This window comes from Lactuca serriola, chromosome 2, assembly GCF_051521515.1.
Source record: "Lactuca serriola cultivar US96UC23 chromosome 2, Lser_US96UC23_V15, whole genome shotgun sequence".
Taxonomy (NCBI): Eukaryota; Viridiplantae; Streptophyta; class Magnoliopsida; order Asterales; family Asteraceae; genus Lactuca; species Lactuca serriola.
In genome coordinates this window covers 102,991,416-103,004,859 of record NC_136409.1, presented here as the reverse complement: position 1 = coordinate 103,004,859, position 13,444 = coordinate 102,991,416, and the positions used below count along the sequence as shown (strand labels likewise).

At 29.7% G+C, this 13,444-nt stretch overlaps 1 protein-coding gene across 1 annotated transcript; it reads left to right on the top strand.

The window, feature by feature from the left end:
• Positions 1-5,010: 5,010 nt before the first annotated feature.
• Positions 5,011-6,316, top strand: LOC145086572 (Thioesterase superfamily protein). Its single transcript, XM_079024382.1, has 3 exons — positions 5,011-5,311; positions 5,474-5,620; positions 6,056-6,316. Exons 1-3 carry the CDS (start codon positions 5,135-5,137, stop codon positions 6,197-6,199), a joined length of 468 nt encoding a protein of 155 aa, XP_078880508.1. The 5' UTR covers positions 5,011-5,134; the 3' UTR covers positions 6,200-6,316.
• Positions 6,317-13,444: the final 7,128 nt, after the last annotated feature.

Below are 13,444 nucleotides of genomic sequence, written 5' to 3'. Positions count from 1 at the left end.
CTAGCTTATGCTTGGGCCGTAAACTCTAAATTACCCCTCAAAATATGATGTTTAATGGTCCCAAACTCGAAATGGAATTTCCTAAAATCATATCCCAAGCCTAAACATGCATTGGAAGGGGTTTTGGGGCATTTTACATGGAAAAAGGGTGTTTACGGCCTAAGCATGTGCTTGGGCCGTAAACCCTCCTTAATGCCCTAAAACTTATGGTTTTGATGCTCAAACACTCCTAGGTAAAACCCCTAACTAGTATCCAAGCTTAAAAGAAGGAAATTTGGGACTTTTTGGCACATTTTGGGTGTTTACGGCCTAAGGAGCTTATTAGGCCGTAAACTCCTAGTTCATGCCCCATTCATACGATTTTTGAGCTATAACCAGTATGATGCATGTTTAGAACAAGTTAGGGAGGAAGATCTTACGTTTGGAAGCCGAAATTTACGGTTTTGGAGTTGAAAACGAGTCTAGAGAGAGAAAGTAGTGAGAGAGAGAGAGAGTGTTTGAGTGGCAAAAGAGTTCAAAGAGGTGTTTACTTCCCTTATATATGTCTCGGGTATTGCACCCGGTACACGACTACCCGATGCTAAGTTTAACGGGGTTAAAAAATTTTTTTTACCCGGGTTAAGTGGTTGAAGAATAATATAACTTTATTTCGTTAAATGGGACTAATATTAACGAGTTATATTTATTTTTACTAAAATAATAATCACATATGAAATATAAATAAATAATTAAATAATTATTTATTATACGGCTCCAAATTACGGAACTTTTATAAATGACATATTCCGTTAGTGGAAACGGAATTATATAACGGATTTAACGATGGGTTGTCACACATAATCTATTAAGTCACAAAGATGTCCCAAAAAGCATAAAATTCCCGTTTTACCATTTTGACCAAAAATGCGTATTCTTATGCATTATTTCTCTTGAACCTACTCATCTAACCTCTTATAATTGACTTAAACATATCTTGACCATTTTGATGAAGTAACAACTTTATATTCTCATATTTTTCTCATAATGAACCATTTTACCTTTTTGGTCAATATTTGATTAAAAGTCAGATCTTTCTAAATTCAGGTTTTTACAAAAAAAAAGTTACTTTCTAAGAGTGTTTGTGTTATCATAACATTTAAGCCATACATTTTATTGTTAATCTTCAACTAATCAAAGAGTGAATTGACATTTAATATGATTGTTGTTTAGCCAAACATTGTACTCTTGATATTCAACTAATCAAAGAGTTGAATTGATATTTACTTTGATTGTTGTTTTCTGAATTCCACGAGTTGTTTCTCATTTTTGTTTCTTAATTTTCGAAAACCGAAATTCTTAAAATGTGCGTAGTAAATACTTAAAAATCAAACCAAACGGTTGGAATGAAAACATCAAAAAACCCATAATTGAACTAATTTATAGTAAATCCTTAAAAATCTATACTTTATCTACATATTATAAATGAAATATATAAGTAGTTGCTTGGTTGCATGGTTAAGGTTGTAGAGATGGGAAATAAAAGTCATAGGTTCGAAACTTGTCATTTATGTTGTACTAGGTGAATGCCCGCGCGTTGCGCGGAAAGACATATATAGTTGAAATCTTTATGAATATATGATTCTTTTAAATATAACAATAACGTTGTTGTTAAATTTGATTTAATAATCCGCATACTAAATTGATATAATATATTGATTAATTTGAATTATATGATAATATATACATTTATTATAACTACATAATTCCAATCGTTTGAATGACTTCTACCTGTGAGTTACCAATGAACAAAATTAAATATAATATATGGTTTGATGTTATTTATAGTTGTTATTGTTATTTTTAAAATTTATTTGTGTAACGTTTTAATTTCTATCATTATAATTATTTAAAACATCAAACATTGTTTTTCGATTTTAAAGGTAACAATATAATCATTTATATATAGTTATTTTTAACTATTGTTATTATAAGTTATTTTAAGCTACTTATTTAAAAAACTTTTAACGATTATAAAAGTATCTTTAGGAAATACTTTAGTTAAATTGATATTACAATTTAGTTTTTGCATTTAGCACTACAATTTATCATTTTTAACTATTCACAAATATTTAGTGAGTTTTTTTTAAGTGGAACTGAAATTTATATTTAAGTTGGCATTGTAATGTTATATTTAAATTAACAATTTAAGTATTTTTTTCAAACTGTTCAAAAGTTGTAGCTTTAAACTGATGATGATTTACATACAACAACATATTAAATTTAATAAATTAAGTATAATATGTTAAACGTTAAAGTCATAACTTCATAAGTAGAAGTCAAGATATTATTTTAGTATTGAAATTTAGTTTATTTATGGTTACACTTTAGGTTTGATATTTATTTAACCTTATTAACCAAATTAGAAACATTATTAGAAAGACACTACAATTTATTACTTTTAACTATTTATAAAATAATATTTGGGTTGTTTAAGTTAACTAAAATTTATATTTATGTTGACCCTGTAATATTATATTTAAATTAATAATTTAAGTATTTATACAAATTATTCAAAAGTTATAGCTTTAAAATGATAATGGTTTACATCCAATAATATATAAAAATTAATAAATTAAGTATAATATGTTAAAAGTTAAAAAACATAACTTTATTTGTAGAAGTAAATATATTTTTTAATACTGGACTTTAGTTTATATATGATTACACTTTATTTTTGATATTTATTTCACCTTATTAACCAAGTTATAATCATTATTAAAAAGAAAGTGAAAAGTCGTGGGAGTTTCAAATGAATGTGGTGAAAGAAAAAATGAATGGGAGTTTCAAATGAATATGGTGAAAGAAAAAATGCTTCCTTTATAATATAGTACTAGGCGAATACCCGCGCGTTGCGTAGAAACACCTATATAGTTGAAGTCTTTACAAATATTTGTTTTTTTAATATAACAATAACGTTGTTGTTAAATTTGATATAATAATTCGTATATTAAATTGATATAATATATTGATTATTTTGAATTATATGATAATATATACATCTGTTATAACTGCATAATTTCAATCGTTTGAATGACTTCTACTCGCAAGTTACACATGAATAAAATTAAATATAATATATGTTTTAATGTTATTTATAGTTGTTGTTATTGTTAATTAATTTTTTAAAATTTATTTGCTTAATTTTTTAATTTCTATCATTATAATTATTTAAAACATCAAACATTGTTTTTTGATTTTAAATGTAACAATATAATCATTTATATAAAGTTATTTTTAACTATTGTTATTGTAGGTTATTTTAAGCTATTTATTTAAAAACTTTTAACGATTATAAAAATATCTTTAGGAAATATTTTAGTTAAATTGAGATTACAATTTAGTTTTTGCATTTATCACCACAATTTATCACTTGTAGCTATTTACAAAATATTCTTTGGTTTTTTAAGTGAAACTGAAATTTATATTTAAATTTCACTGTAATGTTATATTTAAATTAACAATTGAAGTATTTTTTCCAAACTGTTCAAAAGTTGTAGCTTTAAACTGATAATGGTTTACATACAACAACATTTTAAATCTAATAAATTAAGTATAATAGGTTAAAAGTTAAAGACATAACTTTATAAGTAAAAGTAAAGATATTATTTTAAAATTAGAATTTATTTTATTTATGATTACACTTTAGGTTTGATATTTATTTAACCTTATTAACCAACTTATAATCATTATTAGAAAGACACTACAATTTATCACTTTTAACTATTTACAAAATATTTTTTGGGTTGTTTAAGTTAAACTAAAATTTATATTTAAGTTGACCATATAATGTTATATTTAAATTGATAATTTAAGTATTTTATACAAATTGTTCTAAAATTTTATCTTTAAAATGATAATAGTTTACATCCAACAATATATTAAAACTAATAAATTAAGTATAATATGTTACAAGTTAAAAAACATAACTTTATAAGTAGAAGTAAATATATTATTTTAATATTGAAATTTAGTTTATATATGACTACACTTTAGTTTTGATATTTATTTAACCTTATTAACCAACTTATAATAATTATTGTTAGAAATAAATTGAAAAGTCATGGGAGTTTCAAATGAATGTGGTGAAAGGAAAAATGCATGGGAGTTTCAAATGAATGTGGTGTAAGGAAAAATACTTCCTTTATAATATAGTATAATATGATATGATATCATATGATGATATGATTTTATTTTGCAAGCTATATTTCAAGCCTTAAAGTGTCCTACAATGACGATGGAACACAAACCACATGAACATCGTCTCTTTCCTTATCCTCTATATAACATTTCTGATTAAAAAAATAGAGTTAAGCTTATTCAAATGAACCAAACTGAAGAGTTTAGGTTTGTTTTTAAAAATTTGAAAACCAAAATTTTGAGTTTGGGTTTGATTTTCAGTCAAAACTAACCCATGTTCACCTTTAACTCTTACTAAGCACGCGTTGAAGAAGAGACAATAAAGACCTAATGTTTTTACTTAGACATACAACCTGACAAACAAGAGAAAGAAAAAAATGACCCGGACCTTTGATGCTCACCAAATACAAATGGACCGTTTTAAATGTATGTTGTTACTAGGGAACAAAACCATAAAAATATTTAACTTGAACCACCTATGCAAAAGTTTAAAGAAAATCACAAGTTAGAAGATCATTTTTGTACTTTGGTACTCAACAATATGAATTGATCGTTAAAACTCGGTCGTGAGCATTGATTCAAAATCCAAGTAGGGTAAATTATTATTATTATTTTTTTAATAATTATTTTAACTATATAAAAATGAAAAGAAATTGAAAAGGATAAATAAATATTTTTATATGGATAGAAACTATTTATTTCAAATTTGAAATAAAATTGATATAAATTATTTAGGAATTATATCTTAGATTTTGAGAAAAAAAAATGAGGTTTTGTCTTATTCTAACATCTACCTGCGAGCTATTTAGTCAACGAAGTCTTTCGCGCACGTTAGAAGATAACCTATCTAGCCCACTGCTCTCTGTGTTTAAAACTAACGAGTTCGGGGTGGGTTTTATGGTATGCAAAGCAGCTCAACCCTGAAGAAGAAGAAAGTATCAAATCCAAACACACAACGATGGATTTTGAATCGGTGAAGAGTTTCTTGGAGAAAAGCAGCTCCGGTGTATCATCCAAGGATATTGATTCCATGCCTTTCAGGTTCTTCGAGCCCATGATTATGTCAGGCCTTAAAGTAGATCTCATAGAACGTGGTCGCGTCCTTTGCTCCATGAAAGTTCCTCCTCGTTTACTGGTTAGTTAGGGCATCTTTCACTCCATCGATTCAACAAAATGAACGATCTTTGTAACCCTAAGAAATTACTTTGGGGAAAATCAGACACCCTTTAGTTGCTTTGTTTTCAGTGAAATTGAAGATTCAGTAACCAATTTTCTTTTTCGAAATCATGGATTGAAGAACGTAGGTAATTCCTTGCACGGTGGAGCTACGGCTGCGCTAGTGGATGTGGTGGGTTCGTCTGTAATCATGACAATGGACAGTGTAACGACCACCGGAGTTTCAGTAGAGATCAATGTTTCATACTTGGATGCTGCTTTTGTTGGTGTACGCATCTCTTTCATCTGTTCGTAATTCATTACTATGAACATATCATCCTAATTCCACTTTCTATGATGTTGATTGCAATCCTCTTTATATATGGTTTTATCATAGAATGATAACATATCTGTGGAAAAAAATTGATCTTGGCCCATGGAAGATAGTCTCAAGGATCTTGAATCCTTGTTGTATTAGGATTTAGGGAAGAATCATGGATTGCAAAATATATATTATATACAAACTTCAACTTCCAAAAGTATATTTCTATCCCTTGTTCTCAATCATAATTTACAAATCTTGTAAACACTTTTTGGCTTTCTATAGCCAAGAGCAAATGTAAACTATCTTTCTTGTTATTTTTGACTTAATGGACTTGAAGCCTTTGAGTATTGCAATGTACATTTAATCAAATGATAAAAAGATTTCATGTTTTTGTTACAGGATGAGATTGAGATAGAGGCGAAAGCATTGCGAGTGGGGAAGGCTGTTGCTGTTGTAAGTGTAGAATTTAGGAAGAAGAAAACTGGAAAAATAATTGCACAAGGGCGACATACCAAGTATTTGGCTGTATCAAGTAAATTATGAACTTTAGGTATTTTCTCATATTGAGTAAGCCCCTTAATCACAATACACTGTATCTCCTACATGTATCTCTACAACCGTTTGAATGAAATATTGTCTGTATAAATGATGTTTGAATAATATTTGGGTAAGTGGCATCAATATTTGGCAAATGGAAGGAAAAATATGAGGGTCCCTCGATCACAAGACACTATATCCGTTCATACATATGTCGTATCGGTAATAGTTAAACAGTAAATTAAGATTTTATTACATTATTTTCTTTATCTACTACAAAAATTTTCTTTATCTCCTACAAAAACTAGAATTCATTCCAATTCTATTTTCTTACTCTTCCATCATGGAACAAAATCCAAACACTCCACCAAATCGAAATCTATCTCCATAAGTGGCTTCATGAACTTGCTCAAGCCTCCTAAATCCCCCAATAAAACCTTTTCCAACATCCTTTCCCAACCCAAAGTTATTTCCATCAAACTTTTTAGTTTTTACAAACCACAATTCTGATTTCAACAACCAAAATTTTAAACCTAACAATCTCCACAACCCCAACCGGAATCTCCCAATGAAATATCTGACACACAATTCAAGGAGCACCGATGACTTCCAAAGAAAAAAGTGAAAAAAAAAAAAAAAAACAAAGTCAGCTCAAACGGGACCCAAGGCTTGGGATGAAAATGAAGAAACTGCTTTAGCGCGCGTGCTTGGATTTCCGCCTCTCAAGACAACAAAATGGGAAAGCTTAGTCGAAAGAAATGTTTTAGGAACTGATTATAACAAATCACTTCCACGATGAAGTTAAATGTGTGTACTGGAGCAATGATGCGTTTCCTTCAACGGAATGTACAACCTCCTAAAAAACCAACATAAAAGTCAAACAATAGCTAGCATCCCAAAAACCGTTTAAACCTTTTTGTTATATCAATGTTTGGCATGAGTAGAAGAAAGCACTGAAATAGCTGCTTCAGCCGGATGATCAAACGCAATCCATAACAAATGACCCAAGAATTCTAAAGCAAATCGCTACACCCAACAACAAGACATGCTAAACATAATCAACCTCAACGATGAGACCGACACCATGGAAAACTTCCACGACAACTGGTTTGAAGGGATAGAAGGATCGAGATCGGGTCAAAATAATTTGAACCCAAACGAAATGACTTTTTTAGGTAAAAGTTTGACTGTTACGTTCAACTTCACGAGAGAAAGGTGGGGAGATAATGGAGGTAGCCAATCATGAGACATTTTGTCGGTTAAAAGACGAATCTATAATAAATATGAGAAGTTTTTATTTAATTTATTATATAATTATTTTTATTTAAATTAAGATAACCTTTTTTTATTCAGTCTTGTCTTTTTATTTGTTTCATTTATTATTTATTTTATTGAATAATTGAAATTATAAAAAAAATAGTGATGTTGAATAGTAAGTACCCATAATGGTGTGGTGGATTTGGTGTTGAAGTTGTGGTGTAGTGACGTCGTGAGAATTCTTAATATCTTAAGAGGTTATTTTCCAAATCACTTATTTGTATACATGCCATTTGGGGTTAACAAGAAAATATATACCAAAGTAGGTTAGCAAACAACCTAATATCCCATATATATATATATATATATATATATATATATATATATATATATATATATATATATATATATATATATATATATATATATATATATATATATATATATATATATATATATATATATATATAGGGAGTGGTTCAAATGAGAACCAAAAAAGGTTAAGAACCGTAAGAACCTCTAACTTTAAATGTTTATAAAGGGTTTAGGGTAACCCTAAACCCTAAACCCTAAACCTTAAACCCTAAACCCTAACCCCTAACCCCTAAACCCTAAACCCTAAACCCTTTATAAACACCCTAAACCCTAAACCCTAACCCCTAAACCCTAAACCCTTTATAAACATCTAAAATTAAAGGTTTTTACGGTTCTTAACCTTTTTTGGTTCTCATTTGAACCTTTACATATATATATATATATATATATATATATATATATATATATATATATATATATATATATATATATATTGAAACGACAAACTAACTAATCTAGTCCTAAATAACAACCTATGTCTCCACCGAGACTTGAACCCCAAACCTCTAATATGAGATGGTCACTCCATATAAAATATTTGAGTTGATAAAATCATAAAATAAGTAATTGATAAAATAAGACAAAACTGCAAGATTGGTCCTTGTGGTATTCAAAAATCTTTGGATAGGGTCCAAAAAGTTTCCAACTTGCATGGGAGGTCCAAAATCAAGGTTTTTCTGTGTTTTTAGTCCAAAAAAACTTGAAATGACAGTTATACCCTTTTAGTTTCTTTTTTATATTTTTAAAATTTTTCATATACTATTTTAATTTAAAAATAAAAAGAAAAGAAAATAACCCTCTCTCTCTCTCCAGATGAGGCTAATGGACTTTTATAGAGTTTTCATAGAACTAACGAACAGAGTGATATTGAAATATTTCTTCCATGAGTTTTTTTTTCCGTGTTCATCTCAAAATTCCCAATTCCCATATCCTTTCCAACAGATCAAATGAATTTACTATGCAAATCCATCAAAACCCTCACTGTCAAACTCAATTCCCTAGCTCCTCCTTTTTCCCCTTGTTCTCACCAGCTCCCTTTATACTCCTTCATATTCACCACCACTAATACTTTCCTCCAATGATGCCGCTCAATTACACTCCTTCCACCTCCGACCACTCAGCTTCCCCCTCTTCAAGGTTCGAAATTGACATGGTCCAGACAAAGGAAGGAGTCTTCGCTGCCAAACCTAAAAAAGTCGTAATCTGGTGGGACCAAATCTCTCTCTCTCTCTCTCTCTCCATGGTGCAGACAAAGGAAGGAGTCTTCAAGGTCCGAAATCGACATGGTCTAGAGAATGGCGGTGACGGCTCTAAGGTTTTTTTATAGTTCTTGAAAAATTCAAACGGCTGTGTGTGTATTTTTTTTCAGGTTCATGGGTGTGGTTTACAAATCCATATTCGTGTCACTTTATGGATTTTTTTATATGAGAAAGCTAGGGTTTTACAAATCCGGTAATTAGTGCTTTTGATTTTATAGATCTTGTAATCAAGTGTTCTTGATTATTTACAAATTTGATGGTTATTCTTGCTTTAGAAGTCTGATTGTCCAGGTGTTCTGGAGTGTTTGTGTGTTTAAGAATAACCGAGACTGGTTGTTGTATGTGTGTGTTTGTGTTAGAAGTTGGTTCAAATCTTCATCTGGTCCGGATCTTCATCTTTGTGTATATGTGTATAAATCAGGAAGAGAGATATATTTTATTTTTTATTTTTTATTATTTAAATACCAAAATAAATTAAGAAAATAAAAAGGGTAAAATCGACTTTTCAAGTGTATTATGGACCAAAAACCCGGAAAAACTTTGATTTTGGACCTCCCATGCAAGTTGGAAACTTTTTGGACCATATCCAAAGATTTTTGAATACTACAAGGACCAATCTTACAGTTTTGTGTAGCACACTTATTAATGATGATAATTTGTGGATGCGCTTGCGGAGGTTGATGTAACGTATAGATCTGGAGAATATCTCCAATTGTTTATTGTATCGAGTCTATATGAGATATTATTTCATATTTGGTTGATATATTTGATTGTTTGATTTATTTGATTATTACAATATTTAATATATACGAGTTTATGAATTGAATGAGATTGTTGATTAAAAATACATGTAACTCACTAGTCTGCGGACTAACATAGTGGTGCTATGTATTCATGTGAAAAGGATTGAGACGCCACTGCTTGGAGAGGATATTGGAGGAATAGAAATGATGATATAATCTCTTCATTTTTACTGTGGTTGTGGATAATGATTTTGTAACACCAGGTCGTAACAACTCTGATATTTTAAAATGTTTTTGTTAAAGCCCATTTTTACTATGATTGAGTATTATGGTAACAATGCAACCATAGAAATTTTTGAGTTTTGAAATTATGGGTGTTATGCAGAGATGTTGCTCGACCACCTCTTGAGTTGCCCACTTTCATAGCCTTCTTTCTGGAAAAACCATTTTACTTCTGAAGCAAAAGATTCCAAATAAGAATCAGAGGATTATGTGGTTTTGGATTTTACAGAGTGGGTATGATTTGTATGAACTATGAGTGGGTGATGATGGTGGTGGTTTTGGGAAGGATGTGAAGTTGGGTTCGAGTTTGTTCTACTTTGTGGATTATTGATCTCGGGTGGTGAGGAGAGTGATGGAGTCGATGAATCCATTTGTTATTTCTTCAGCTTCCTCACAAGTTTCTCATTTTATAGATCGAAATCTATTGGCTTTTCCAAAAACTAAACTACACCTAAGACTTTGTGTTATGATTATTTTAAGCTTTCATTTTCACCGCACCTTAGTACGTCCTCCTCACTTTCTCCATCTTTCAAACCGTGATATACTTATTTTTTATCTTTATATATATATATATATATATATATATGGAAAAGTGAATATGTGGCTGTCATGTATGTAATATTAGGTATAAAACCATCTAAATTGATTTCATTTTGATTAAAAAAACACAATTTTCTTTCACTGTTAGCTTCTTCCTATTGTTTTTGACCTCATATTACTTTTTATTTTGTAATTCATCCCTAACATCTATGTATTTCGAATGTGTTTTTTATTACATATCTAGTGGAAGCTTCATAACTTCCTTTGATAATAACTTGAAGTACTAAAATATAAAGCTTTTTCTCACGGTCTCACAAAATTAGAATGATCTCAAATGAACCTGAACATATATATATATATATATATATATATATATATATATATATATATATATATATATATATATATATATATAGGGTGAGGTTCAATAGAGAACCATAATTAACCAAGGAACCAAGAAACCTATTTTTTTTTTCAACTTTTAGAACTTATTTTTTATCAAAAAAAAAAAAACTAAAAATACATAAATTCATAACTTTTTATCATTTTTCCAATGATATAAAATTTGATTTTTTTTAAACATCAAATTTACAATGTGAATCTTCGAAAATTCACAACGTGAATCCGAAAAATATTTTTCACATTCACAATGTTAATATATGAATTTAGATATTTTTAGATTTTTTTTTTCGATAAAGAATAAGCTCTAAAAATTGAAAAAAAGATTTGGTTCCTTGAAGAACCCATAATTGTGGTTCTCTATTGAACTTTTCCATATATATATATATATATATATATATATATATATATATATATATATATATATATATATATATATATATATATATATATATATATATATATATATATATATATATATATGGGAATATATCCCTGTGTGAATTCTAAGGCAAATTATTCTTATTATTGTTTTTACTTGCTCTAATATATATATATATATATATATATATATATATATATATATATATATATATATATATATATATATATGGGAATATATCCCTGTGTGAATTCTAAGGCAAATTATTCTTATTATTGTTTTTACTTGCTATTAGAGCCAAGATCTCTAGGGTTCCGCTTACTCCTTCTCCACTGTTAATCTATTATCATCAGCCATGATAAAGTTTATTTTTATCGCCTTCATCAATGGCTCCTCCCTTCATCAACTCTTTTAAGGGGCTGTTTGATTTAGTGCTGACCCAGTCCGGTCGAAGGATTTTTACTTACTCGGTCCAGGGCGTTTGGTAACCACATATAAACCACTTACTCGGTCAACTCATCTCTTACCCATCACTTACCCGGTCCTAAAAAAAATTACCTGATTGGGTCTTCTCCTTGATTGCCCCTCGTTTAGTTTACATTGATGCTTTCTCTTCTCCCTCAATCATCACACCTCCAGGCTCCAACAATGCTTCTTCTCTATTGACCCAACAACGACATGTGCGCCGACTCCTACCACCTCCGATCTACGCCTTGGGTCGCTTCCATCTGGCACCGCTTCGCTTGAGATCCGGCTTCCTTCCATCGGTAGGAAAAATCCTTTCTTTTCTCCCCTTCTTGCTTACACCACTGAATGATTTCATCCAGGAATATTTCAATTGAGTTCTATTTCATCTTTTTCCTGTTAGTGATCAATTGTATTATTAAATTATGAAGGTGAGAATTATTTAGTTTAGTTTATAATTCACATATTCGTTACAGTTTTCTTTATTTCATCTCCTGATAACTATGATTTTGGAATTGTAGATAGTCGATATTGTGTTAATTCAGTTTGAATGTATGCCTATAAACCGTTTGATGAATGGCCTAAGAGAAGCAAATTGGTCAAAATTGACAGAAGAAAGACATTGTTTGGTATTTTTCATTCAACCTTTATAAGGTTTAACTATTTCGTAGCCTAGTCTTCAAGAGAATGTATTTGACAGCTTATGAAAGCCATTAGGGAAAAGAACATAATATTTTGTTTGGCCTAAGAGAAGCAACCTTTATTGGTAATGTATTTGTATTTGTGTGTTTGAGGTAATGTATCAAAGAGATTTACCTGTTATTGAATTCAATTCTCATTCACATAATCATATCAAGCTATTTTGTATTAACATCTTATGTATTTTTATTAGGGAAAAGAACATAATACTTTGTTTGGATCAATTTTGACATTATCCTTAAATTTCAATGTCAATTTTGACATTATCCTTAACTTTCAATGTCAATTTTGACATTTTCTGGGTCAAACAAAAGGGTTCAATCGTAAGGATTGTTGCTTTGTTGCTGTTGTGCACTTTGTTTTCTACTCAAAGTTTGATAATTTGGTGTATAATAAGCTTAATAATTTGGTTTTAAGATTGCCAAACCTCTCATGAACTAGAAAAAGTCAAGCACTATACATTCGTGGATTGAATATTTGAATTTATTCATGTATATTACCTTTTAACAAAATAAAAATCATGTTTGTGGAGCAGGTGAAGTAAAAGAAAACAGGAGGCAAAAGAATGTTATAAAAATATTGTTTGAGGGTAATATAGTCATTTAGTACAGTCAGTCAGATACAAAATCAAACAACAAGTTCCAGTCAGAAGTTAACTCAGTCAGAACTTCTAACCCAGTCAACTTCTAACCTAGTCAGCCCTTACCCAGTCAGTAACTATCAAACGCCCCCTAAGATTGCTACTGCCATAACCTGTAAGTTAACTCGCACCAATTTCCTGCTTTGGAAAGCACATGTCGCCCTTATCCTACGGGTGTTCAACTTTTTGGGTTTCTTGATGGAACCTGTA

What these genes read in the sequence shown, in the direction of transcription:
- LOC145086572 (XM_079024382.1), top strand. Translation starts at nt 5,135, where the DNA reads ATGGATTTTGAATCGGTGAAGAGTTTCTTGGAGAAAAGCAGCTCCGGT. An exon ending in AAGTTCCTCCTCGTTTACTG is followed by an intron (nt 5,312 to 5,473) that starts GTTAGTTAGGGC and finishes CATGGATTGAAG; the next exon opens with AACGTAGGTAATTCCTTGCA. An exon ending in TGGATGCTGCTTTTGTTGGT is followed by an intron (nt 5,621 to 6,055) that starts GTACGCATCTCT and finishes TTTTTGTTACAG; the next exon opens with GATGAGATTGAGATAGAGGC.